This window comes from Petaurus breviceps, unplaced genomic scaffold, assembly GCF_028583685.1.
Source record: "Petaurus breviceps papuanus isolate PSGF00001 unplaced genomic scaffold, PetGlider_PUasm1.0 551, whole genome shotgun sequence".
Classification (NCBI taxonomy): Eukaryota; Metazoa; Chordata; class Mammalia; order Diprotodontia; family Petauridae; genus Petaurus; species Petaurus breviceps.
This window is the reverse complement of record NW_027186372.1, coordinates 3515575-3539731: the sequence shown is the minus strand read 5'-3', so window position 1 is coordinate 3539731 and position 24157 is coordinate 3515575. Positions and strand designations below refer to the sequence as shown.

Genomic DNA, 24157 nt, shown 5'->3' with positions numbered 1-24157 from the left:
AGATCAAAATATGACATCATTCAAAATACAGCATTTACTAAGTATGATTAAATAATGGCCAAGTACTACCCCAACCCAGGACCTTACATTCATTCAATCAATTACAAAGTCCCTGTTCTAAATACTACTCCACCCTTAGGCTGTACCTTCATTTAGTCCATCACAAAGCCCCTCTTCTCAAATGGAGATTAGTTTCCAATCATAAGTAAAGTACATTCATTTGTTCAATCATAGAACACAAAAAGGTCAAAAGTTCCCCACCGCAGGGCGGCCAGGTAGCACAGTGAGTAAGAGCACCGGCTCCAGTGTTGAGAAGACCTGGTTCGAATCCCAGGCTCAGACACTTAGCACCCACCCAGAAACACCTGGCCGTGTAACCTTGAGCAAGTTACTTAACCCCAATTGCTTAGGGGCAGCCAGGTGGCTCAGCGAGTAAGAGCACCAGCTCCAGTGTCAGGATGACCTGGATCAAATCCGGGCTCAGATACTTAGCACCACACCCCAGAAATAACTGGCTGTGTAACCTTGAGCAAGTTACTTAACCCCTATTGCTTTAAAAAAAAAAAGTTCCCCACCCCTGGATCACAATTGTATCTACCCCAGAGTTAAGCACAGCACTTAATACCCAAATGGAGGTCTTTTCTTCATCTTGACAGAGGCAAGTTCTCAGCAATCTTAGTTCCTGGGGAGACACGGCTTAGCAAGGCCACAAGATCCATTGCCAGTCTCTTCATTAATTCATCCTCTGTGTGCAGAACAGTCCTAGGACCCCTGAAAACATTAGCAAAACCCTCTCCCAGGATTTCTGTAAACATACAACAAGAAAATCCTTCTTCAGGGCTTCAGAACCAACAGCAAGGTTCCAAGAATTCTGCAACAACAGCACTGTCCTTCACCAGTGGACAGTATTCACTCTCTGTCTGCAGGACAGTCTCAGGGCTTCTTAACCAACAGCCAGGTTCCAGGACTTCTTCAAAAACAGGACTGTCTTTCACCAGTGGACAGATCTGGCAAAACAACATCAAAACAGACAGACAAAGTACCAGCAAAATAGCCATGTCTCCTCAGTCCTTGGCAGCTCCTGGGGCAGGTCTCAAAAGTCCTGGGCAATTCAAAGTGGCCCTCAGCAATCCTCTCAGTCTCTCTCTGCCTCCAAGAGGGTGCTGCTTCCAAAAAGTTCTTCTTCCTCTCTCTTGTCTTCTGTCTCTCTAAATTTACATCACCAGCTCCTCCCAGTTCATCACTCTCTTTTCAAGTCAACAAGTCCATCCCACAAGTGGGATTAACAAACTCTGGGTTTTAACACAATCAAACCAAAAACCAAGCCAATACAGGGGAATCTTTAAATACCATTACTATTACATGAACACACCCATCTTTCCAGTCCAGAAGTCTGGTAGTTGGAACTGACAACTTGTGCATAACCGCCAAGCAGTTAATGATATTGTAATACCCAGAGTACCTGTTGTGCCAAATGCCCACACTTTGCTTAACCTAGTACCAAGCTGGGACACTTACTTCATGGTGGTTGAACTCTGTAGTGCCTTCTTTTCAATTCTGGTTGCCCCTGAAAGCCAATTCATTTTTGCTTTTATCTGGGAGAGATGCCAATATGCTTGATCTGTCCTTTTGCAGGGATTCACTGAGCCTCCATACACTTCTCACAGATACTAAAACAAGACTTGTGCTCATTAGATTTTAAGGATTCTGTCCTCCTCTAATATGTTGATGACCTTCTCCTTTCTTCCCTCACCCAAGACATTTCTATTCAGGACTTCTTAATGGTTTAATAAGAGGCCATAAGGAATGTAAGGATAAGCTCCAGCTTGCCTTCCCCTCTGCAAAGTTCCTAAGACATTACCACTCTGCCTCTTGCCTAGACTCAGCCTGTCTTAAAGCTATCATTCAGCTTCCTGTACCCCACGCCAAGTGTCAGTTCCATGTCTTTCTTGGTCTGGCAGGCTTCTGATGTCTTTGGATGCCTGACTTTTTAAATATTGCCTGCTCCCTTTATCATCTTTTAAAGGATTCTGTACCTGAGCCCAAAACTCCTTTGATTCCCATAACCACCAATTTTCAGCCTCCCCAACTATTCTCTCTCATTTGATTTGTCTCTGAGAAAGGACAGAATTCAGTTAGTATGCTGACAGAAAAACATGGTGAAAACTTTCTCCCAGGGGATACTATAGCAAAACTTTGGACAATGTTGCTACAGGCCTCCTGGGCAGTAGTAGCCACAGTTACTACTACACAGCCTCTGCCACTGAGGACATTTGTCTTGACCCTTCCTGAACAGTACATGTTCCCCATGCCATTGAAACACTCCTAAATTCACACTGTACTTAGCATTTGTCCTCCAGCAGGCTAGCCAACCTCGAAGTGACTTGCTTAATCTGACCACCAAATTTGTAAACAAGTTCAATCCAGCTACCTATCTACATGAGGTAGAAAGTGAGGATGAGATTTTAGACCTGGGGTGGGAAGCCATCAGCTTGAGGCCATGTGGGTGTGGCCTTTTGACTGAGTCCAAGTTTTATAGAACAAATCTTTTTTATTAAGGGGATTTGTTCTGTGAAGTTTGGAGTCAGTCAAAGGACCATACTTGAGGACCTAGAGGGCCACATGTGGCCTTGAGGCTGCAGTTTCCCCACCCCTGCTTTAGACCATGACTGTGTAATTTATCTAGAAGACTTGCTTTCTCCCAGAAGGACCTGAAGGAAACTCCCTTAAAAGGAGTAGGCTTTTACTTGTATACTGGTTTATCTTATCTTAGCAATGAGGAAGGAGACTTGGTCGCTGGTGATAGCATCATCACCACTCCAGAACTGGTTGGAACTTTATCACTACCTGATGGGCACAGCAACCTGAGCTCCAGGCACTAGCTAGGGTTTGTGAATTAGGCCAAAAGGATTAATGTCTACACTGATAGCAGGTATGCATTTAGGGTCGCAAATGACTTTGGGATTTTATGGAAACATCAGAGTTTCCTCACCTTCTCAGGACAGTCCCTTAAAAATTAGAAACAGGTTTCCCACCTATTAGACCATTTACTGCTTTCCTAGGCTGTAGCAGTAATTAAAATTCCAGGGCAAGAAAACAGCATTCATGCCTGTGGAAATGAGTTGGTTGACCAAACAGCTAAAACTGCAGCTTTAACTCCTGAAGTACATGTCCCAATAAGCATGACTTTATTAATATATCCATCTCACCCAGAAATGCTGACCTATGCCTCCTAGCCTAATGAAAGAAGAGACAGAGCCACTCCCCGAAAAAGAATGCTCATCACAAAATAAGAAAAGCTTCAGAAGGGGGGGTGTAAATTTGATAAGACTATGGGACTATGGGTTAGCCCAAACAGACTTAAAATACTCCCTTAGAACTTATCCCTCCCTATGAAGGAAGACCTTCATTCATTCAGTCACTGGGGAAGTGACAAGCCAGTGGAGCTAGCTTGAAAACATTGGTAAGAGGAGTTTTCACAGAGTTGCCATCACCGCCTATGAGATGTGTCCCACCTATACCAAGTACAATGTATCTAAGCCTCTGAAGCCAGCCCAGGGCAGTTTCCTCTCCCATATGTGCGTCTTTGAAAGCTGGCATATCGACTTCATTCAATTGCCACCTGCCCTTAGCCATAGATAGGCTTTGGTTATGGTCTGTATGTTTTCCTAGTGAGTGGAAAGTGTTCCCCTGTCATACTGCCCCAGCCTCTGGGGTAGTAAAAACCCTCTTACATTTGCTCACTCCATCTATGAACTAAGTCCTTTCTTTTTCCTTGCTACTTAACTGTCCCTTCAATCTCTCAACATTCATGGAAGTAACATTTGTTTTCTTTCGCTTTTATGTTGTGCTTATCTCCCTAAATTGTGATTAGTGACTATTTTGCTATTTAAGGTAAAAATGCCTGGGACTGTAATTTGTTTTGGGTTTTGATTGCACGGATGTCTGATTCAGTTGTCTGAATTGTCACAAAGACCACAATAGAAAATGGCATGTGAGGCAGTCTAGGGATGACCTAGGACATGACCTAGGTAGGATCCTCCTGACTTTATTTCCCCATTGTGTTATTTCCTTTCTGGAAAAGGAAAATTCATACCTGGCTAATCCTGAGTCTTTCCTTTAACACTCTGTAACTACATGAATGTTTGTTAGATAAGGCTCATGCCTGGAATCAAACAGAGTCAAGGGAGGTGTTCCCCCTTTTATATGAGAATTATGTCCCTCTTTTTTCTTTTCATAGAAAATTTCTATAATCAAGAAATTTTTTGAAATCATGTTTCAAATGAATGTTCCTCATTGGCCTTCAAGGAGAGTTATAACTTTATGGCTGAAAGGAAGTAATGTGAAGGGAATTATGATTTTATATTGATTGATATGATATGTATAATGAATATACTAATAATTTAATTTTCTCAAGAGCTGCTTTTCTGGTTTAGGAGACAGAGCTCACAATGCAGCTTAAAATGATCAATAAACCTTTGACAATACTCTCATTCTTGTGCCTGTATTATACCTTAAGCAAAGTGAACCAAACATTGTAGAACCTGTTCCTGTCACAGAACTCTGGTTCTATGCCTAGGGAAGGTGGTCATGACTCCCAAAGACTTGACTCCAGAATTATTGTATTGTGGGATTTTTGAGTTTGTCATGGGAAATCACTCAGACCCTGGGAAACAATTATTTATAATCTACCTTCCCCCTTCGTGATTTAATTTATATAACCTGTGCTTTTAATTCAGTTTAGAGAACATTCCTCACTCTGAAATTGATTAATTAAACTGCTGCTTGATTACTGGCTCTCCCATCTCTTGACCTGTTTTGTGCGTCTCCAAGCACTCTCAAGTTAGAGACCATTACAGTAAAAACCCTGTTAACATAACAAATGAAGAATCAGAACATGAACCTTAGGAATAGTTGGACAGATAGGAAGTGAAACAGGTTTATAAGGGACTTTCCTTCAAACAACCTTGTAAAAAGGTAATATTATTACCACTGTTTTATGCATGAGGAAGCAGGTTCAGAGTACCAAGGTGATTTGCACACATCTGCATAGCTATAGCCTAGCTCTGACTCTAAGATCAGTGCCTTTTCTGCTACTCTGTAGTAAGGAAGAGCTGCAGGGTCCCTTATTACAACTTTATCACTCTCTTCCCGTGTACAAAGTCAAAGTAGAGTCATGTTCAACAGCTGGGGTGGAAGAGACACGACAGATCTGTTATAGAAAGCTTTAGTGACACTTACCTATGTGACAAGTATCACTAATTCAGGGGTCCTTGAGCTGTGCTTAAAAAAAATTGATAACTGTATTTCAATATAACTGATTTCTTGTATAACAATATTATTTTATGCTTTTTTTTCTTTGCTTTTTGGAGGGGGACAGGCAGGGCAATTGGGCCTAAGTGACTTGCCCAAAGTTATATGGCTAGTTTTTGTTAAGTGTCTGAGGCCAGATTTGAGTCTAGGTCCTCCTGACTCCAGGGCTGGTGCTCTATTCACTGTGCCACCTAGCCACCCCTATTTTATGTTTTTAAAAGCTTTATTCAGAGAGGGGAGCTGTAGGCTTGACCACACTGCTAATCAGGTCCATCACACACACACACACACACACACACACACAAATTTTAAGGACCCTGCTCTAGTTAATGTTTCAATTTCTGAAACAGTAATTCACAGGATCATGGGATTTAGGGTTTTGAAGGGATATTTGAGATCAACTGTCTCATTTTACAGATGAAAAACAAACAAACTGAGATCCATAATGCTGAAGCAATGTACCCAAGGTCAAATCCATAAGATCTGGCTCCGCCACAATTTGAGCCATTATGGCTTCCTTAGTATTCCTTTGGGCAACTAGGCAGTAATGAAAAAAGCACTGAATTTGGAGTGAGATAATTGGGTGCAAACGCCATCCCTGCTACTTTGTGACCTCAGGGAAGCCTTGCTCTTAGAGGTCTTAGGTTCCTCATTCTTAAATGAAAGGGTTGTGTGAGATGGTCTTTAAGGTCTTGTTCAGCATTAAGATCCCAATGGCATCTCCCAGTATGATTTTTACTCATTTGGAAAAGAATATTTAGGCCTCAAATGATGTTGTCTAATCCACCCTGAATTGTACGTTAGTCTTTATAGGGGATTAAAAAAATTTTTTTTGCTTAGTTTATAGTGTGAAGCAAAAAGTAGTTTTTAAAAACACAATAAGCTGGTTGGATTTAATTATGGCTCTATTAAATTCTGGAAGGGAAAAAAATCTACTATAACAGTCAATAAGATCTTATCTCAGATCATTGACTTTTTACTGTATTCACAAATGTCCTTTCTTCTATGCTGACCCAAGCTTTGGATTTTTTTAAATCAAAAACTATTTAAATTCTATGTTCAAACACAACTAAGTACTTGGCCATATTTGTTAGAATGAGACTAGCTAGCACTTTGTACTCTGGCTTGTCCGTTCCTGTTAAATGGAAAAACAAAAATCAGATATGGTGTTTATGTAAGCAGTGACTGAAATTCCACAAAGAAACAGTAATGACATTGGAAACTACATTTCAAAAAACATGTTGTCTTTTTAATTTGAAATTACTAAAAAGAGCATAATGTATTAAAAAGTCTTCCCATGGGGTGGCCAGGTAGCACAGGGAGTAAGAGCACCAGCTCCAGTGTTGGGATGACCTGGGGATCAAACCCGGGTTCGGATACTTAGCACCACACCCAGAAATAACTGGCCATGTAACTGTAGCAGCAAGCACCCCAGTGTCCCCAGGGTGCCTGCTCACACAGGTTCTTGGATCTGCTTTGTTAAAGGAAAGCAACTCAAAATGGGTTAACAAGCTTACTTTAATCAGTCAGACATATATCGTTTACCTTGTTCAGGAGAAAAGGTCAGCACCCTGAACCTCAAATATACAGGCAGAATTATCAAGACAGAAACATCAAGTAGACAGATTTCCAAACTGTCCAACCATTACATCCATACCCAGTCAACATCTGGGTTTCCACATTCTGGGTTTTTCAAAGCCGGGGGACTCTCAACAACGGCTTCCCAGAATTCAGATCAAATCACAAAACACTTCTCAAAGTGAGTCCCGAAAACAAAGCTACACATCAGGGCTTATATAGCCTTCTCCTGGCTCAGAGAATGTAACAACCTTATTGACTCACTGGCCAATCAAGAAGTATCTACTGAAAAACAAGCCTCCCTCCCCAGGCTTCAGGTGCACTTTAGCCTAGGGGCAGGGAAGATCTTTAAATTTGCATTGCCATTACAGTAACCTTGAGCAAGTTACTTAACCCTGATTGCTCAATAAAAAAAAAAAAAAGTCTTCCCTCTGCCTCATCTTTTCTTCTCTACTTAAAAAAAAATACTTTATATGAACTTGCATTTCTCCTTTTCCTTTGTCAACTGGCCTTCCTCTTTCTTCCCATCCTCTCCCCCCTTCTACTTCTTATTTCTCTTCAGATTACACATTGTTGTCATGTCTAGCAGAGTACCTGACACATAGGTAGACACAATAAATACTTGTCAAATAGAACTGAACTGCCTAGTTCCAACTAAATGAAAGACTTCCTAACTATAGTAAGATGGCTAACTCTGACTTTTCTACACCAATCCACCCCTTCATTTTGTCTTTGAACCTCCCAAATTCTTTCTACTGTGTTTTGTGGGTAAGGCTGATTCAATGTAGAAAAAAAAATATATACCTGTTAGATTTTGCTCAAATGTGCTACACTTTTTAACTATAGCCCTGCCTAGTCACCCAAGGAACTTGGTATGCATTATTTTGCTAGCTAAGGCAATACAGTGATGCCTCACACATCTATAGTTTCAAGGCTTACAAAAAGGCTTCCTCACAGAGTTTGGTAATGAAAATATTATCATGCCCAGAGTTCTTAGTAGGGCAGAGTGATAGGGACTCTGATGGCAGAGTAGAGATAGGCTTAGGTAGGAAACATTTGAGTGCTGGGCTTGGGGTGAGGAAGACCCATCTTCCTGAGTTCATATCTGGCCTCAAATACTTACTAGCTGTGTGACCCTGAGCAAGTCATTTACCCCTGTTTGCCTCAGTTTCCTCATCTGTAAAATGAGAAGGAAACCAGGCCAACCACTTTAGTTTGTTAGCCGAGAAAACCCCCAATAGGGTCACACACAGAGTCAGACACCTACATAAAAGGACTCAACAAAAGTAACAAAAAAGGGAAATTGAAAAGGCTAAGGAAGAGGCTTGCATGCCTTTAAGGAAGATCAGGGTTGAATTTGGTGGTAGGGAGAGGGTGGAGCTGTGACTACGGAAGCAGATGGTGTGGGAAGGAGAGATACTCTACTGTCTCAAGAGACATCTTGGACCAAGGGGTAAGGCGGAAGTCATAATTCAGGGGACTAACTAGCAGAAAGGTGGGGAGGAAGACCTGACTAACGCCGAGGGCACCCAGCCCCAGGGAGATGCCTCTCCTTCCCAACCCACACCCTCCATGGTTCCTTACAGGACCTAACCTCCAGTCTCATCTCGTAGACACAGATAGCATTTACGCTTTGGGCAATCTTGTATTGCAAATGCACAGCCCACACACAATTAGCCCTGGGTGAGCCAGGGGACCGGGAGCCGTGGCGAGAGGAAAGGGGAAGGGACGGTTTAGGGCTCCAGGATCTGCAGGGGACGTGTCAAACCACGAAGTATTTATTAAGCCCCTACTATTCAGATGGTCAAGCTGGCCCGAGAAGAGAGAAACGTCTTCCAAGCCTGGATCATGTGGAAGGCTTCCTCCAGACCTAAATCCTCTAAGATGCTCCAAGTCACCCTGCATAGGAGCACAAGATGATGCAGGGCTGTGCCCCCCTTACTGCCCTCCTAGTACGGGAACAGGGCTGCATTTGATCTAAGACTCTGCTGGGCTCCCCTGCCAGCTCTTCACTTACCACCTAAGTGATCTCGGACAAACTACTTAACCTCTTTGGCCCTGGGTCCCCTCCCACCGGAAAACGGGAGGGTGGGATGGCAGTGTGCCCACAGGCCGTGTCTACACTCCCGGGGCCTGGGCGTGGGCTCGGGGGCTGGAGCACGCAGGCGCGAGCGGGCGGGGGCTGACCGGCGGGCGCAGGCTGGGGGGTGGCTGCAGCTTCTCTTCCGGGAGCCGTGGAGTCGCTCGCAGAGGCTGCGGGGCCCGCGGGAGCTAGCGGTGAGTGCGCCCTGGGCCGAGGCGGGCAGGAGGCAGGCCCCAGGGGCCGGGGGGGTCTATGGCCAGGCGGGGGTCCGGGGCCAGGACGTTCCCCGTCCCCCCCAGCTGCCTTTGAACGGAGCCCACGGGGCGGGAGGGGAGCGCTCCCTCCTTCTCCCAGGATACCTAGGCATCCACCCTCCCGGCCCCGGCAGGTCCTCTGCCGGATTCTGGGGGAGTGGGGAGCAGCCTGGCTCCAAATGGGCATCCAAGATGGCTGCCGCCCTGGGGTCCCCGCGCGGCCGCCCGGAGGGGCCCGCGCCGGGCGTTGCGAGGGCCTGGACCCCGGACTCCCCACGCCCCGGCGCTTCGGTCCGCAGTGGGGCTGAGGTCCGAAGGAGCCAAGTGGTTCCCATTCTGCCGACAGGTGCCCAGCGCCCACCGCAGGGAGGGCAAAGGCGGCCTCGCCGGGCGCAGGGGGCAGAGTTTGAGTTGGAACCAGGCCGCCCATGCTTGGTTTGTGCCAGAATGAGGGATGGAACCCGGTGTTGCTAAGCCCCCCTGTGAGCCCCAGTTTTGCAGCAGAGCGGGGGTATTGTATTCGCCTTACTGATCTTGCGGGGTTGTTGTGGGGAAAGGACTTTTTAAGCTTCACCGTTTATATAAAGGCCAGCTGGTCTTTGATCTTGCCTAGAACCCGGAGAGCAGAAATGTCTGTACTGCCGGTTTTGTGCCCGGGGCAGCGTGCCAGGAGAGAAGACCAGGATGGGAACGAGGAACTTCCCTTGCCCCAAACTGAATCTCTTAAGGGAGAATTTTGTTTTTACATTTTGATGTGTGTTTCCATATCATTGGTTTCCTTTGTAATCCTATGTGCTTTATTTTATATGTTTAAAAATATTATTCTAAGAAAGAAGACAAACTGCCACGGGGGCCTATGAGATTAAAAAAAAAAAGTGAAAAACCGCTGCCCTAAAGGAATTGAAGACTCAGAAACCTTAAAATGTTAGAGCTGGAAGACGTAACCACCTCATTTTACAGGAAACCGAAGCCCAGAGAAACTTGGTACAAGTTTGTTGTAGAGCCTAGAATAGAAACTCGGGTCTCCTGATAAAAGATTGAGAGTTCTTTGCACTGTACCTCATTGCCCCTGCTAAGTAGCTAGTTAGATGAACAGAAACAAATTATTTAATCTCTCTGGGCCTCAGTTTCTCCAGCGCTAAAATGAGGACTGGGACTATTTTATCTCCTGGACCCCTTCTGGTTCTGACATTCTATAATTCAAGGATTATATTGTGCCCTATGCTTTTAAGTCCACCAGAAATTCAAAGAGAGTGATGTTCCCTGGGCCAGTGTAGCTGGATAAGGCCTTATAAAGCCAAAGTAGTCCAATAAAAGGAAAGGAAGTTTTAGAACATCCTTCATCTTCACAGGCATATCTCTGAAATGTAGGTGTTTAAAATGTGTCAGCTTACTTTAATCCTTACAAAGAATTAGATGATCTCTGTGGTCTCTTTTAGCCCTAAAATCCTTTGATCCTAAATTAGTCCTGTGGAAGCTATAGAGATTGGATAGAATTGTTTCTGAAAGGTAAAGAACTAATTAGTTTTTGGAACAATAGTTGTAATATTAATTATTACAACTATTAATATGTAATATTAATAGAATTAATAATGTAAGGGCAAATGAGTTATTTTCAAGTCTTTTCCAGCTCTTTTATTATTTTTTAGTAGAACTACTGTTAAATAGCTATAGTAGGCAGTATTTGTATAACAGTAATAACATATTGAAGAAATATTGAAACAAAGTAACTTTTTAAAAAATCAACAAACTCCATTGATACTATAGAACCATAAAATGCCCTGCATGACTTTGCACAAAGTAACAAAATGCATAGGTCTGCAGTCTACACACATTGAGTTTAAATGTTACAAATCTCTTTTCTCCAAAGAAATTGTGGTACAGTATTTCAAAATAAGTTGATTTCTCCTTCTGTGGTATTTTACTGCTTTTTATTTTGTTTTCACTTAAATCCCACCAACATTAAATTCCTAATATGGGTGAGGTCTGATGCTGTAACCTAAAGGATGGTAGATAGAAGACAACCCCATCTTTCAAAGAGCTCAAAATCTCATAGATGTGAAAGGCATGTATACAAATAGTGTGATACTAATGAAAATAAGGAAAAGGCAAAGATCCAAGCAAACACTTAGAATAGATTTGAAGAGGGTGAGAACATTACCCTGGAGAGAGGAGAGAGTATCAAAAGTCTTTGAGGTGGTAGAGAGGTGAAGTTCATCCAAAAAAAGATGTTGTAAGCTTGGGAGATGGCTTGAGCAAAGGGATGAGGTTTTGTGAAGGGAAGGAGACAGAATAGCAGAATTTGTTAGGTATTTAGAGTATTAAGTAGAACGCTTCAGAGAGGCAATGTGGGGTAGTGGGTAGAGAGTTGCCCAGTCAGGAAGAGCTGGGCTCAAACCCCCCTATTTTTACATATTGGTTATGTAGTTCTGGTTGTCACTTCACATTGTGGTGCCATAGACAACTCTGACTACAGAATGTTGAGCACCTGCTGATCTGCATTGGTAGGCAGAGTTTTTCTTTTTCTCACTAGGTGGCTCCCCACACCAATGACATAATGGGTCTGGACCCCTCATCCTCCTCCCCAGATGCTGAATGTAAAATCCTTGTGATCAGGGACTTCACTTGGTATTATTTTTATTCTTAGCTCCTAGTATATTGTAGGCATTTGAGTTTATGGCAAGATAAAGCTGGATGATTATTCTGTTGGTAGTGCAAAGGACAAAATAGAGAAAGACTATACAAAAAGGGAAGAATATCAGTTATGAGACCAGTAGCTACTATAGTCTAGAAGACCAGAGGACTTGAACATAGATGTGCATAGGATCATAGATTTCAGACTCGAAGGGAATGTAAAGGTCATCAAGCCCAACCCCCTTGTTTTATAGATGAGAAGGCTGAGGCCCAGAGAGATTATTACCCTCTGTGACACAGTAAGTGAAGAAGACAGTATTTAAACTGAGTTCCTCCTCAAAGTCCAGCTTAATTTTTCCCCTGTACCATGGTTTTAGTGAAAGGGGGAAGAGAGGAATAACATGAAAGACTGAGGAGCCTGTCTTATCAAATGACTGGAAGGGTAAGGGGAGTATCAAAAATTATTCTTTCAGACTCTCCTTCTGTTGCCATCACTCAACATGCTCTTCTCTGAGACTTCCTCCCCCCAGGTATGACAAACAATCCAGATAGGGATAACAGTTATCTAGCAATCTCCAGATCATTCTCCCTCCTTTCTCAAGAAATTCAGCACATGGCTTATGGTCTTCCTTAATACTGCCATTATACATCAGGAATTCAATATAAATGTTGGTGTTCTTTCAAACTCCAATTCCTCAGATTATTCAGCTCCCATCACCTATTTCTTATCTCCACTCTAGAGATGGTTATACACATGATCTTGCCATCACCTACTATGTCTTCCATTTTTTAAATTTTTCCTTTAAACATTCTTTTTAAATTTTGAGTTCAAGATTCTTGCCCTCCCTCCCACTCATCCACTTCCTACTAAGAAGGCAAATAATATGATATAAAGGATACAACTGAAATCATACAAAACATTTTCATATTAGTCATAACAAAAAGTGAAAAGGAAAGCAAGCAAATTATACTTCAGTGGGCACTCAGAATTTATCAGTTCTCTGTCTGGAGGTGGATAGCATTTTTTCATCATGAGTCATCTTGGATCACTGTGTTGATCAGAGTAGCCAAGTCTTTCACAGTTGATCATCATTACAGCATTGCTATTACTATGCACAATGATCCGCTGGTTCTACTCACTTCACTTTGTATCAGTTTATATTATATGTCTTGACTTTCTGAAACCACCCCCCTCATCAGTTCTTGATAGCACAATAGTAGTCCATCATAATCACATGCCATAACATGTTAAGCTATTTCCCAAATGATGAGCATCCCCTTAATTTCTAATTTTTTGCCACCAAAAAAGAGAGAGAGCTTCTATAACTATTTTTATGCATATAAGTACCTTTCCATTTTCTTTGATCTCTTTGGGGTACAGACCTACTACTGGGATTTCTGGGTTAAAGGGTATGCACATTTTGATAGCCCTGTGGGTATAGTTCCACATTGTTCTCCACAAGGGATAGACCAGTTACTCCACTAACAATTCTATAATTTACCAATTTTCCTTCATAACCTCCAGAATTTTTGACATTTCTAATAGGTTTGAGGTGGTATCTCAGAGTTATTTTAATTTGTCTTTCTCTAATCAATAATGATTTGGAGCATTTTTTTTAATATGACTACAGAGAGCTTTGATTTCTTCTTAAAACTGCCTGTTTATATCCTTTGGCCAATTATCAGTCAGAGAATGCCCTTATTTTTATGAAGTTGACTCAGTTCCCTGTATATTTGAGAAATAAGGCCTTTGTCAGAGAAACTTGCTCAAAAATGTTTTGATACTATTACATCGTCTATTAGCAAAATACAATTTTTGTTGTTGTTGTTTTGTTTTGCTTTCATGGAAATAGTGAACTCTCCCAACATTCCCCTCCAAAAACTTTAATGTCTAAGAGTCAAATTTTGAAAGAGCAGAATTAACAGAATGTCAGAGGGAGACATTTTTGCAGCTTAAGATACCTTGAAAGGTTCATAGGAGATAATGTGATGCTGGGGTACTGTCTATCATCCTCCCGGGATATTCTTTACCCTCTGGGTTATAATGGCGTTGCTCTCTCATGATTTTCCTATCAGATTGGTCTCTTTTGTTGGGTCATCATGCCCCATAAATCCTCTAATTATGGGTGTACACAGAGCTCTATGATGAACCTTCTTATATTCTCCCCACACTCGGTCTTGGCTATCTCTTCCATTCCTGTGACATGGCTTATCATCTGCGCTGGTGATTCCCAGAGCTATCTGTGCAACCTTAATCTCTCCTGAATGTTAGAAATGCATCAACCCATACCTAGGGGACATTTTGAAATGGATGCCATGACTATCTAAAATTCAACCTCAAAGTCCAAAAATTGATTGTATTCAGTTTTCCCTTAAACCTGCTGCTCTTTTGAACTTAGCTATTTTTGTCTGGGATGGCGCTGCCATCCCTCTAGTGCCCTGTATTAAACGGCACTGTCCTTTTCAACTCCTCACTTTGGCTCACCCCAAATGTCCATTCATTTGCCAGATTCTCATATTGCGGCCTTTACTTTTGTCTCTGGATCCCCAGACCTCCCAGCGCACAGATGCTGAATAAATAATTGTTGATTGGTTCTTTTGACTGAAATTTTCATCCAGGGTGTCTAGAAAAATGACCTCATGGAAATAGAAAGGTTAGGGGATTAAAATGAGGGATTTAGTTCAGGACATATCAGCTTTAAAGTGCCATCAGGACTTTAAAATACTGGAGGTAATCAGTAGGCAAATAAAAATAAGAGACTGGAGTTCTGAGGAAAGATTGGAAGTGGGTTTGAGAGTATGTTGAGAGCTAGCAATCTGTCTAGAACAGGGGGTGGGTACAGCCTTGTGGTTACATGTGGCCTTCTAGGTCCATGGGTGCAGGCTCTTGACTGAGTCCAACTTTTACAGAACAAATCCTTTTATTAAGGGGATTTGTTCTATGAAACACTTGAGGACCTAGAGGGCTACATGTGGCATTAAGGCCAAAGGTTCCCCACTCTTGTTCTAGAACCATTCTTTTAAGATGAAAAATGTTTGCAGTTTTAATATGGAAAAATTATCATTTGAGACCTCAGATAAAAAGCATTTTGCTTATCAATGATTAGGTGCAGAACCCATTTAATTTTGTCACTAAAATGTATGCTTTTAACCCTGTGTGACTAAAAAAAGCCATTTAGTTATTTTTTCTGTTAATAAATTTCATCTAATTGATGGCAGATTTGTTTCATCATGAAAGGAATCACATGAAATCTAGAATCTCAGAGCTGAAAGGGACTGAAGAAATTATTTAGTCCAACCCCTTCATTTTTCAGAGGAAGAAGCTAGAACTCATGGAGGAAAAGCAAATTGCCCAAGATCACACAGCTTTTTAATAATCAGTTGCATATGTTTTATTTCAGTTATGGTAGTAAAAATAAGCTTAAAATCAAACAGGTTGTGAGTATGATGAGTCTGTAAGTTTAGAGAATGTTTTGTTGTTGTTGTTGTTGTTTTTTTTTTTTTTTTCCTTTTGGAGGGGATTTGGGGTTAAGTAACTTGCCCAAGGTTTCATGGCTTGTTTGTGTGTGTGTGTGTGTGTGTGTGTGTGTGTGTGTAGGTGTTAGGTGTCTGAGTCCTGAACAGAACTCGGGTCCTCCTGACTCCGGGGCCGGTGCTTTACTCACTGCGCCACCTAGCCGCCCCTAGAGAATGTTTTCTAAGTTGTAATAAAGTTATTGAAGGCAGCATAGCATAGGGGATAAGGAACTGACCTCAGAGTCAGGAAGACCTGAGTTTAAAGGACTCTTCAATAAATTTATCAAAGGTCTTGTGACCCTGGATAAATCATTTAACTCCTCTAGGAAACTCTAAGACAGGCCTGCACAACTTGTGGCTCACCAAAGGATTTTGGGTAGCTCAAGGAGTTGGGGTAGCCCATGAAAAATATAGAGGAAAAATATCCTTTGTATGTATAGAAAATCCTCAGGTGCCCAGGAAGCAACCATAGGTCACCTGCAGGCCTCAAGATGGACAAGCCTGCTCTAAAAGTAAGTTGCAGAGAAAATGCCACTCTCCTCAGGGAGAGGAAATTCCTCATGAGGAGCTCCCTATACCGATGAAAGCATAGATCTAGTTTTTTTTAAGTTTGTTTTTATTTAAAATAGCTTTTCTTATCACTTAACACAAAATGGAACGTTTTACAAAGGTATAATTTTTGATGAAACTTTTAACAGAAAAATATGTTAATTTTTGCCATAATTAAATTATCTTTATTGAAAAAACACCTTTCAGTTGACTTTACTGAAGATTTGAAATGTCTCTTTACCTATTTCACAGAATCAAAGAATGTTAGAACTGGAATGGACCATAAAGACCATCTGGTCCAACTCCCTCACTTTACAGCTGAGGAAACTGAGGCCCAGAGAGGTGAAGGGACTTGCTCAAGGTCACAGAGCTAGTAAGTGGCAGAATTCTAAGTCCAGTGTTCTTTCCACTGTGCCATACTTACTCCCCATCATGCCATTCCTCTACCCCCAAAAGGCCCTCACCATAATAATTGGGATACTTTTCCACACAGGGAGCTTCAAAACAAGTTGATATCTTTACCTCTTTGGACTCTATAAACTTAAATGGAAAGTCAGCAAAATTCTGTGAACCATTGAAACAGGGAGCCAAAACAGGACTAAGTTAAAATTTTCTTAGGCTTTTCATACATGAGTCATTTATGAAGGGTTCTAAACATTAACCTGATTCACAACATGTTAAACTAGAAGATATCTTAGTACCTAGAATATAGAACATTTTTAGATGTAAAGGGAACAAGCATGTAGAATGTTAGCATTGAAAGAGACTTTAGGACATAGAATTTGAAAGCTTGAAGTTATTTCAGAAACAATCCAAATCTAGCCCCTTCATTCTATAGAAGAATTTTTCTGAGAGAGGGTAAAAGACTTTTCAGGGTCAAATTCTAGTCTTTGACATTGCTAGGAATCGAAACCTCTAGGTATTCTGACTATATGCAATGTTCTTTACCAGTTAAGCTTAGATTTTTGACTTATGAAGGAATTATTCTCTTTTTTTTAGAGTTGGAATGTTTTTAAGACTCCAATAAAAATATTGTCATAGTTTAACACAGTCCTCAAGGTTCATAAAATGGAAGCCTTTTGTGCTTCAATCAATGCAGAAACATTTATTAATTGCCTACTATATTATAAGTAGCATATGAAATGCTGGGAATACAAAAACAAAAGGGAAAAGGTTCCTGTCCTCAGGGAACTCTCATCCTCAGTAATGAAAATTTCTTGAATAGAGTTCAGAACCATCCATGACCACTCTTTTTTTTTTTTTTTTTAAAGCAATCAGGGTTAAGTAACTTGCTCAAGGTTACACGGCCAGTTATTTCTGGGTGTGGTGCTAAGTATTCAAGCCCGGATTTGATCCAGGTCATCCCAACATTGGAGCCAGTGCTCTTACTCGCTGAGCCACCTGGCCGCCCCTAAGCAATTGGGGTTAAGTAACTTGCTCAAAGTTACAGGGCCAGGTGTTTCTGGGTGGGTGCTAAGTGTCTGAGCCCGGATTCCATCCCCAGGTCATCCCGACACTGGAGCCAGTGCTCTTACTCACTGTGCTACTTGGCCGCCCCTATGACCACTCCTTAAGAGATATTATTAGTGTTGATCTTGTACACTAGCTTTTGCTTTTGTTTATAGCTTAAGCTTGGCGTTGCGCATTTTATGTTCATTTAGGAGGTAAATGTAAAACCTTAGCAGAGGGGAAAAAAATCTGTGACCCTGACATATTCCCCTTTTTGTAAGGGAACATTGTCTTATGGACCAGGGATTGTGCATGTGCTATTTTTGTTGCTAATGTTAGAGCTGGAAAGAGATCTTGAAACGTAGAATGTTGGTTTTGGAAGGGATCTTAGAAACTATCTAGTGCAAAAATTCTCCATGTGCCATATAGAATGCTGCTGCTGCTAATCCAGTATCACTGGGACATAGTTGGTACTGGCAGCGACAATTGATTTGAAGTGATTAAAGTACTTTTTGCCATACCAACCTAACTTGAAAGAGGAGTTATAAGGGAAATAATTTGCAAAACTTTAAGCACTAATAAATACGAACTGTTATTCCTCTTGTGAATATTAACACATATCTGTAAGACTAGTTGGTGTTGAGTAGAAAATAAGTCCATTAAACAAAACTAAGGAAAAGAACATCATGACCTTGGCACCCTATAGATTTTGGTAGGGACTTTATGTTAGCCAGTCTCTTTATTTCCCTCACACAGACTATAGTACTTTCCAAAGGTAGATTCACAGAGAATGAACTTTGGTTTTAAAATCCTAATTTATACAAGGTCTACACTAAATATGAAAACATCCATTTGGTTAGTCCACTTGTTTCCAAAGATTTAGTAAATAGAAATCTTACATGCCATATTTGAATTGTAGATTTCAAGTGAATGAGGTCTGATAATAGCAACTTTTTTATCCATTGAAATAATCAGCATAAAGTTATGCTACAGAACACTGGGATATCTCACCAAAACTATTGATATCAGATATCTGATGCTAATAAGGTAAGATATAAGTTAATTGTCCATCTCTTTAGTAGTATAAGAAAAAATTCTTTGCCTTTTTAAGCAAAGTACTTACTATGTACCTGTTTGTCCAGTGACAATTCTACATTTACTTTATGTGTAGGATATTTTCCCAACTAGAGATTAACCTGCTAATTTAAATTTGTTAAATTATTATGCCCTTCGATTCCTACACCAATATTCCTGGCTAATTTTGGCTTGAAATATTAATCAAAATTTATTCATATTTTCATCTTTATTTGTTGTTTAGTGCTTTTGGGGGGGAACCTACATTAAAAATAATTGCCTCTCCAAATTTTTGTAGCAAAAATTTGAAAAAGCTACTCAGTGCTTAGCATGTCTGCTGAGAGCTAACTTTCTCACATTTGTGAATTAGAAATAATTATACTTCTACTTGCAAGTTTTAGTTATTGAATGAGCATCTATAGTATGTAAGGCTCAAACACAAAAATGATATTGGTCTCAGAGGAAGCTAACTTGACTTGTATTTCTTTTGTCTGCTATATTACTGCTAACTAGTATAAGTGAAAATATGACCTACTTGTAGTGACTTTAAAGTGACATTGCATCTGATTAAGTGTGCTGTTACTTTGCCGCAGTGACTCTCAAACAAATGTGAAGAGTCTGTATATATCATGAAGGGGCAAAAATCAACTCAGCTCTAATAAACATTGAGTTCTTTTAATGCACAAAGGACTGTTAGACAACAGTTGAGAGAAAGAGAACTTATAAACTTATTGGTGAATCTTCTCTTGAAAAGAATCTGTATTTAAAACATGTGTGTCATTGTTAATAATTAACCTTTATCCTATTTGGAATGATCTGGTTTTGTAAGAATAGAATGTATGCTTATATTTTAATTTTTTTTCAGATTTAGAAAAAAACACATTGTTTATATAGTTTAAATTTTTTTCTAATGTCTTAATAGTACTTAGAACATTTTAATTAGAATTCTATTCTTTTAATTTGATTCTCTAAAAATGTATCTATACATTCTTGAACTAAGACATGTTATAAAATTATCTCTACTATATTTAATCTTCCTTCCTAAAACCAAAGGACCTTAGTTCTTATTTATCTGGTTTATGAGTAATCTAGGACCTTTGCTTCATGAATTTGTATTTTCCAGCCTTGGTCATTTTACTAATTAAATACCTTCATTAGACAATGCAGTGGTGGGGAGACAGGAGGCTATGAGAGTTTTGCTACCTAAAAAAACAGGTTGGGTAATGCGATTGGTAAAGTTTGAAATTAATGGCAAAGATTATTTTAAGAATCTGTGTATTGTATTGTATTTACTTGCTCTTCCCTCCTTCAAGGTCTCAGAGCAAAGGATTTCCTTTTATTTTGACTAATTCACGTTTTCCTTTAGAAGTTAGTGCCCAGTTTTCCCTTCAGATTAAATACTCTCCTGGTAATAAAATTAAGTACATAAAGAGAGCTTAGCTTTTTCACTCAGCTAATGCATCTTACTTCAAAGCAATAATACTGTCCTTAACTTATTACTAGGGAGACTTTAGGTATCAGAAGGAATAGTGTTTAGTGGGTTTGAAGAACACTATTTGTAATAAATCCATTGATTTTAGGCTGGACCTTGTTTTAGTTTGCCTAATTCAGGGTTGGCAGTGGAGTTAGAGGGGCTGATTATTTTAAAAATACTTGTAACTTGAAAAGTAAAAATAATAAATTATTGAAAATAAGTGCTTCCTGACTTGTCTTTGTCTCTCTAGTCCCTAACATATAGGAGGTGTTTAATTGTTGAATTAAATCTTTTTTAGTTCTGTGAAGAAAAAGTAGTAGACATATGAAGGTAGAGCATAATTTTTAAAATATGAACGAAAGAAACTAAATCTAAGCATAGCCAATATGTGAGAATTGTATTAATGTCATTGACTCTACTTGGTATGATTTTCCAAGACACATAGAAAATAGGGAACTCAGTGACAAGCTATATATCTGTCATACGAGATCAAGTTCTTTGAGTTCATTACCAGAAGGTTGGCCATCAGGTAATGATTTTTTTCAGCTAAATCATCTAATCCAGTGTTATCTAAAGAAGTAGTCACTAAATTGTTAGTGTGTCTCCCTGTCAGTAAAATCATCCCCTAGTCTTCTCAAGGTCCAGCTCTAACAGTAAAATTGCATAAAACTTTTTCTGTTCCCCTGAGTACCAGGCTAGCATTTATTAAGCACCTACTACATGGCATTCATTGTCCCAAGTTCTGGGTATACAGAGAAAGGCAAAAAAAAAAAGTCACCTGTCCTCAAAGAGCTCACAGAGGGAGACAGCTTACAAGCAACTGTTTTTACAAGTTATATAAAAGCTAAGATGGGAATGATGTCAAAAGGAAGACACTGCGATTAAGTAGGAATGACAAAATTTGCTAGCAAAAGGAAGTTAGGGACCCTGTGAGTCAGAAATGAAGAGGAAAAATGTTCCAGATATTAGGGATAGTCAGTGTAAACACTCAGAATTAGGAGATTTAGTTTTATGTGGGAGGAACAATGCGGAGGCCAGTGTCATTGGAGCATAGAGTCTTTGGAGTGGAATAAAGTATAAGAAGACTGGAAAGGGAAGAAGGGGCCAGATTATAAAGGGCTTAGAGCCATGGAGAGAATTTTATTCTATTTAGAGCTACTAAAGTTTACTGAAGGGAGGCAGCAGCTGGCAGGGTCAGATCCATACTTCAGGAAGCTTAATCTGACTGCTGAGTAGAAAAAGGATGAATGAGTGGGGAGGGACTTGTGTCAGGAATGTCAACCAGTAGGCTACTGCAGTAGTCCAGAGTTAAGGTAATGAGGGCCTCTGTGCTTGGGTGGTGGCAGTGTCAGAGGAGAGAAGGGAGAGTATAAAAGTGATGTTGCAGGTAGATTTGGCAGGACTTGGCAACAGATTCAAGATGGGGAAAGGAAGTGAGAAAGTGAGGCCTTAAGGATAATACTTAGGATGGGAGCCTGGTGACTGGGAAAATGATGTTATCCCTTACAGTAATGGGGAACTTGGGAGGAGGGGAGGGTTTGGAAGGGAAGATAATGAATTCAGTTTTGAACATGTTGAACTTAAAATATCTATAGGACATGTTTATTGTTCAAGATGTCAAATAAGTGGTTGAAAATGAGAGGCCGAAGATCAGGAAAAAGGTGAGAGCTGGATAGGAAGATTTCGGAATCATCAGGACACAGGTGAAATTTGAGTCCTTGGGAAGTGAGATAACCATTGCAAATAGGAGAAAAGAGCAGAGCCCAGGACAGAGCCTTAAGTGACATCCCTGGTTAACGCCGTGACCTGGATGAAGATCCAGCAAAGGAGACAGAGAAGAAATGGTCAGATGGGCAGGAGGAGAACCCAGTGTAAGAAAGCTTACGGAGCAGAGGATATCAAGGGTAACAGGGTGATTCACGGTGTCAGAGTCTGCAGAGAGGTCAAGAAGAATGAAGATTGAGAAAAGGCCAGTGATCTGGCAATTTTGTAGAGAGTGATTTCAGTACAATGATGAAACCAGACTAGAGTTAAGAGAATAAGAGAAAAGAAATGGATGTCCCTGATTTGGGGGGACTTTTTTAAAGGTGTCTAGACAGTCACAAAAGGAAAGGGAATTCTAGCAGGATAGCTAGTGAGGCTAGATGGATCAAATCTGCATGTTTTTTGAGGGTGGAGAAGCCCTAGGCATTTTAGTAGACAGTCAGCAGGGAGAGAGATTAGTGAGAGAGGAGGGATTATAAAAGGGGGACAGTCTGCTAGAAAAGTAAAAGGAATGAGGTCACTTGAGCATATAGAGGTATTTGTGTTGGCAATTAAAAGGGCTACCTCTTCATGTGAAACAGGGATGAAGGAGAAAATGGTGCTGGACAGCTTCTGAGTGCTGTGAGATGAGGAGCATAGAATAAGCAAGGCTGGGAGTGAGAGGTTTCTAAGTGAATGGCCACAATTTTTTTTGAGTGAAATATGCAGAGCTCTCAGCTGAGAGGATGGGTAGAAGGGAAAATACGGGAGGCTTGAGGAGGGATAAAAAAGTTTGGAAAAGCCACTGTGGTGAATTAAATAGTGAATCAACTAGAGATATAAAAGAATTACATCACCATAGTGAAGGTCCACTTGAGACTACGTAACATTTGTAGTGGACCTAGTCAGCATGAGTTTTGTAATTTTTTTTCCAGTTTTGTTCAGCAGCATATGAGGTATAGCAAAGACAGCAGATAGTGGGGGCAATCCAAGGCAAAGGATTGACAGGGAAGAGCAGTTATCCAATGAGGGATCAATGTACTTGACAGAACAGGACAATGTACACTGAACGGGCTCACCAAGAGGTCAATATGTGGAAGGAAAGAGGGTAGAGACAGTGCAGGGGTGATGACCTGGGAAAGAATTGAGGGATGAAAGGATTAGAGGTAACAGTATGGATGAAGAATAGGGTTGAGAGTGCAAGGTAGAGGTGGAAGAACAGTTTGTGATTAGATAAAGAAATTTCAGAAATCTTGAACGTGGAAATGGAATACTTAGGGGTGATGGCAGCATCAGTGGCAAAATGATATTCAGAGCATCATCTTAATGTAACTTAGGTTTGATCAGGGAGTAGGCCTTTGAAAAAGAGTAAGTTAAAGAATTGAGAGGTTGTAGTGTTAGAAAGAGTACCACCTCCTCTTCCCCTCCCCCCCAAACACATATATGCACATAGATACATGTGTTTCTGTTGAAGTCCCCTAGTAGGAGGTCAGGAGGTAGGAAGGAAAAAGACTGAGCCAAGTGCTGAAGTCATTGAGGACAGAATAAGAGTGCCATAGAGATCTATCGATAAAGGCTGCCAGAATTTTGGTTGGGTGGCAGATAAGGACTGAATGAACCTCAAAGGAGGAGAGTTTACTAAGTGACAGTGGGAGAGGGAGAGCATGGTAGTGGCTATAGGGACTAAGCATTATTAGAAATCTGCCACCTTGGTCAATGAGTGAAATTTCAATCAGTGCTAGAAAGGATGGCCGAAGAAACAGGTCTTAGTGAATGTAAGATGACGGAAGAAGTGAGAAAGGAAAAGGTTTAAGGTGAAAGCAAGTTTGTTACCTATGAAGCAGACATTCTAAAGAAGACTTTGAAAGAGGTGGGTAGCTTTAGAGTGGGACATTGTTGGAGGAAATGAAGGCGGATGGGAGTAAGGGATCCATCAGTAGGGAGTCTGTTAATCATTGAAATAGGAATTCATCCTTAGGAGTTCATAGCCTCGGGGTAGGACTAGGGCTTGAGTTAAAATGTTTATCTATTCAGTGGAAATGGTAAGTGATGGGTGTGGGAGTCTGCAAGAGCACAATGGAATGGCTGCTGCAGGGTGGCTATGGACTATGAAAGGGGTCAGATTGGCCACATATTTGCTAGCTGTGAATAAATGCCTAAATAGTGAAACATTTAAAGCTTAATTCTTTCAGTAGAAATGAAAGTTTTTGGAATGGTAAGGGTACTGATACCGGGAAAGGAATTTTTCTAACCCCCTGTGTATATTCTTAGTGCTACTTCTCAAGAGTACTGGTAGTGTTCCTAAGGGCCTCAGCTTTACAATCCCCAAATGGAATTGTAAGTAAGTAAGCACTGGCCAAGGTGCAGATATCAGTGTAGGTCAGCTGCAATTCAGCTACCTAGGTCAAAAGACTTTCACCTACTTTGGAATTGCTGTGATTTTTCTACTTTTCCCTGCTTTCATCTATTCTCTTAAGAAAACTGCTGGGG

The 24157-nt window shown here is 40.8% G+C and overlaps 2 protein-coding genes across 6 annotated transcripts in view; one reads left to right on the top strand and one right to left on the bottom strand.

Moving 5' to 3' along the window:
- The first annotated feature begins 8259 nt into the window (after positions 1 to 8259).
- Positions 8260 to 24157, top strand: part of SFXN1 (sideroflexin 1) — a 47116-nt gene continuing 31218 nt past the window's right edge. Inside the window, exons 1-3 of one of the 5 annotated variants that reach the window (XM_069102340.1) lie at positions 9045 to 9168; positions 16180 to 16300; positions 18296 to 18423. In XM_069102340.1, coding sequence (XP_068958441.1) covers positions 18413 to 18423 — 11 coding nt within the window. In that variant the 5' untranslated portion in view covers positions 9045 to 9168; positions 16180 to 16300; positions 18296 to 18412. Of the gene's footprint in view, positions 8345 to 9044; positions 9169 to 16179; positions 16301 to 18295; positions 18424 to 24157 lie in introns of those variants that run through there. The other 4 variants (XM_069102343.1, XM_069102342.1, XM_069102344.1 and 1 more) reach the window with 4 other exon arrangements.
- Positions 8912 to 9658, bottom strand: LOC138172842 (proline-rich protein HaeIII subfamily 1-like). Its single transcript, XM_069102721.1, has one exon. The coding sequence runs from the start codon at positions 9656 to 9658 to the stop codon at positions 8912 to 8914; it is 747 nt and encodes a 248-aa protein (XP_068958822.1).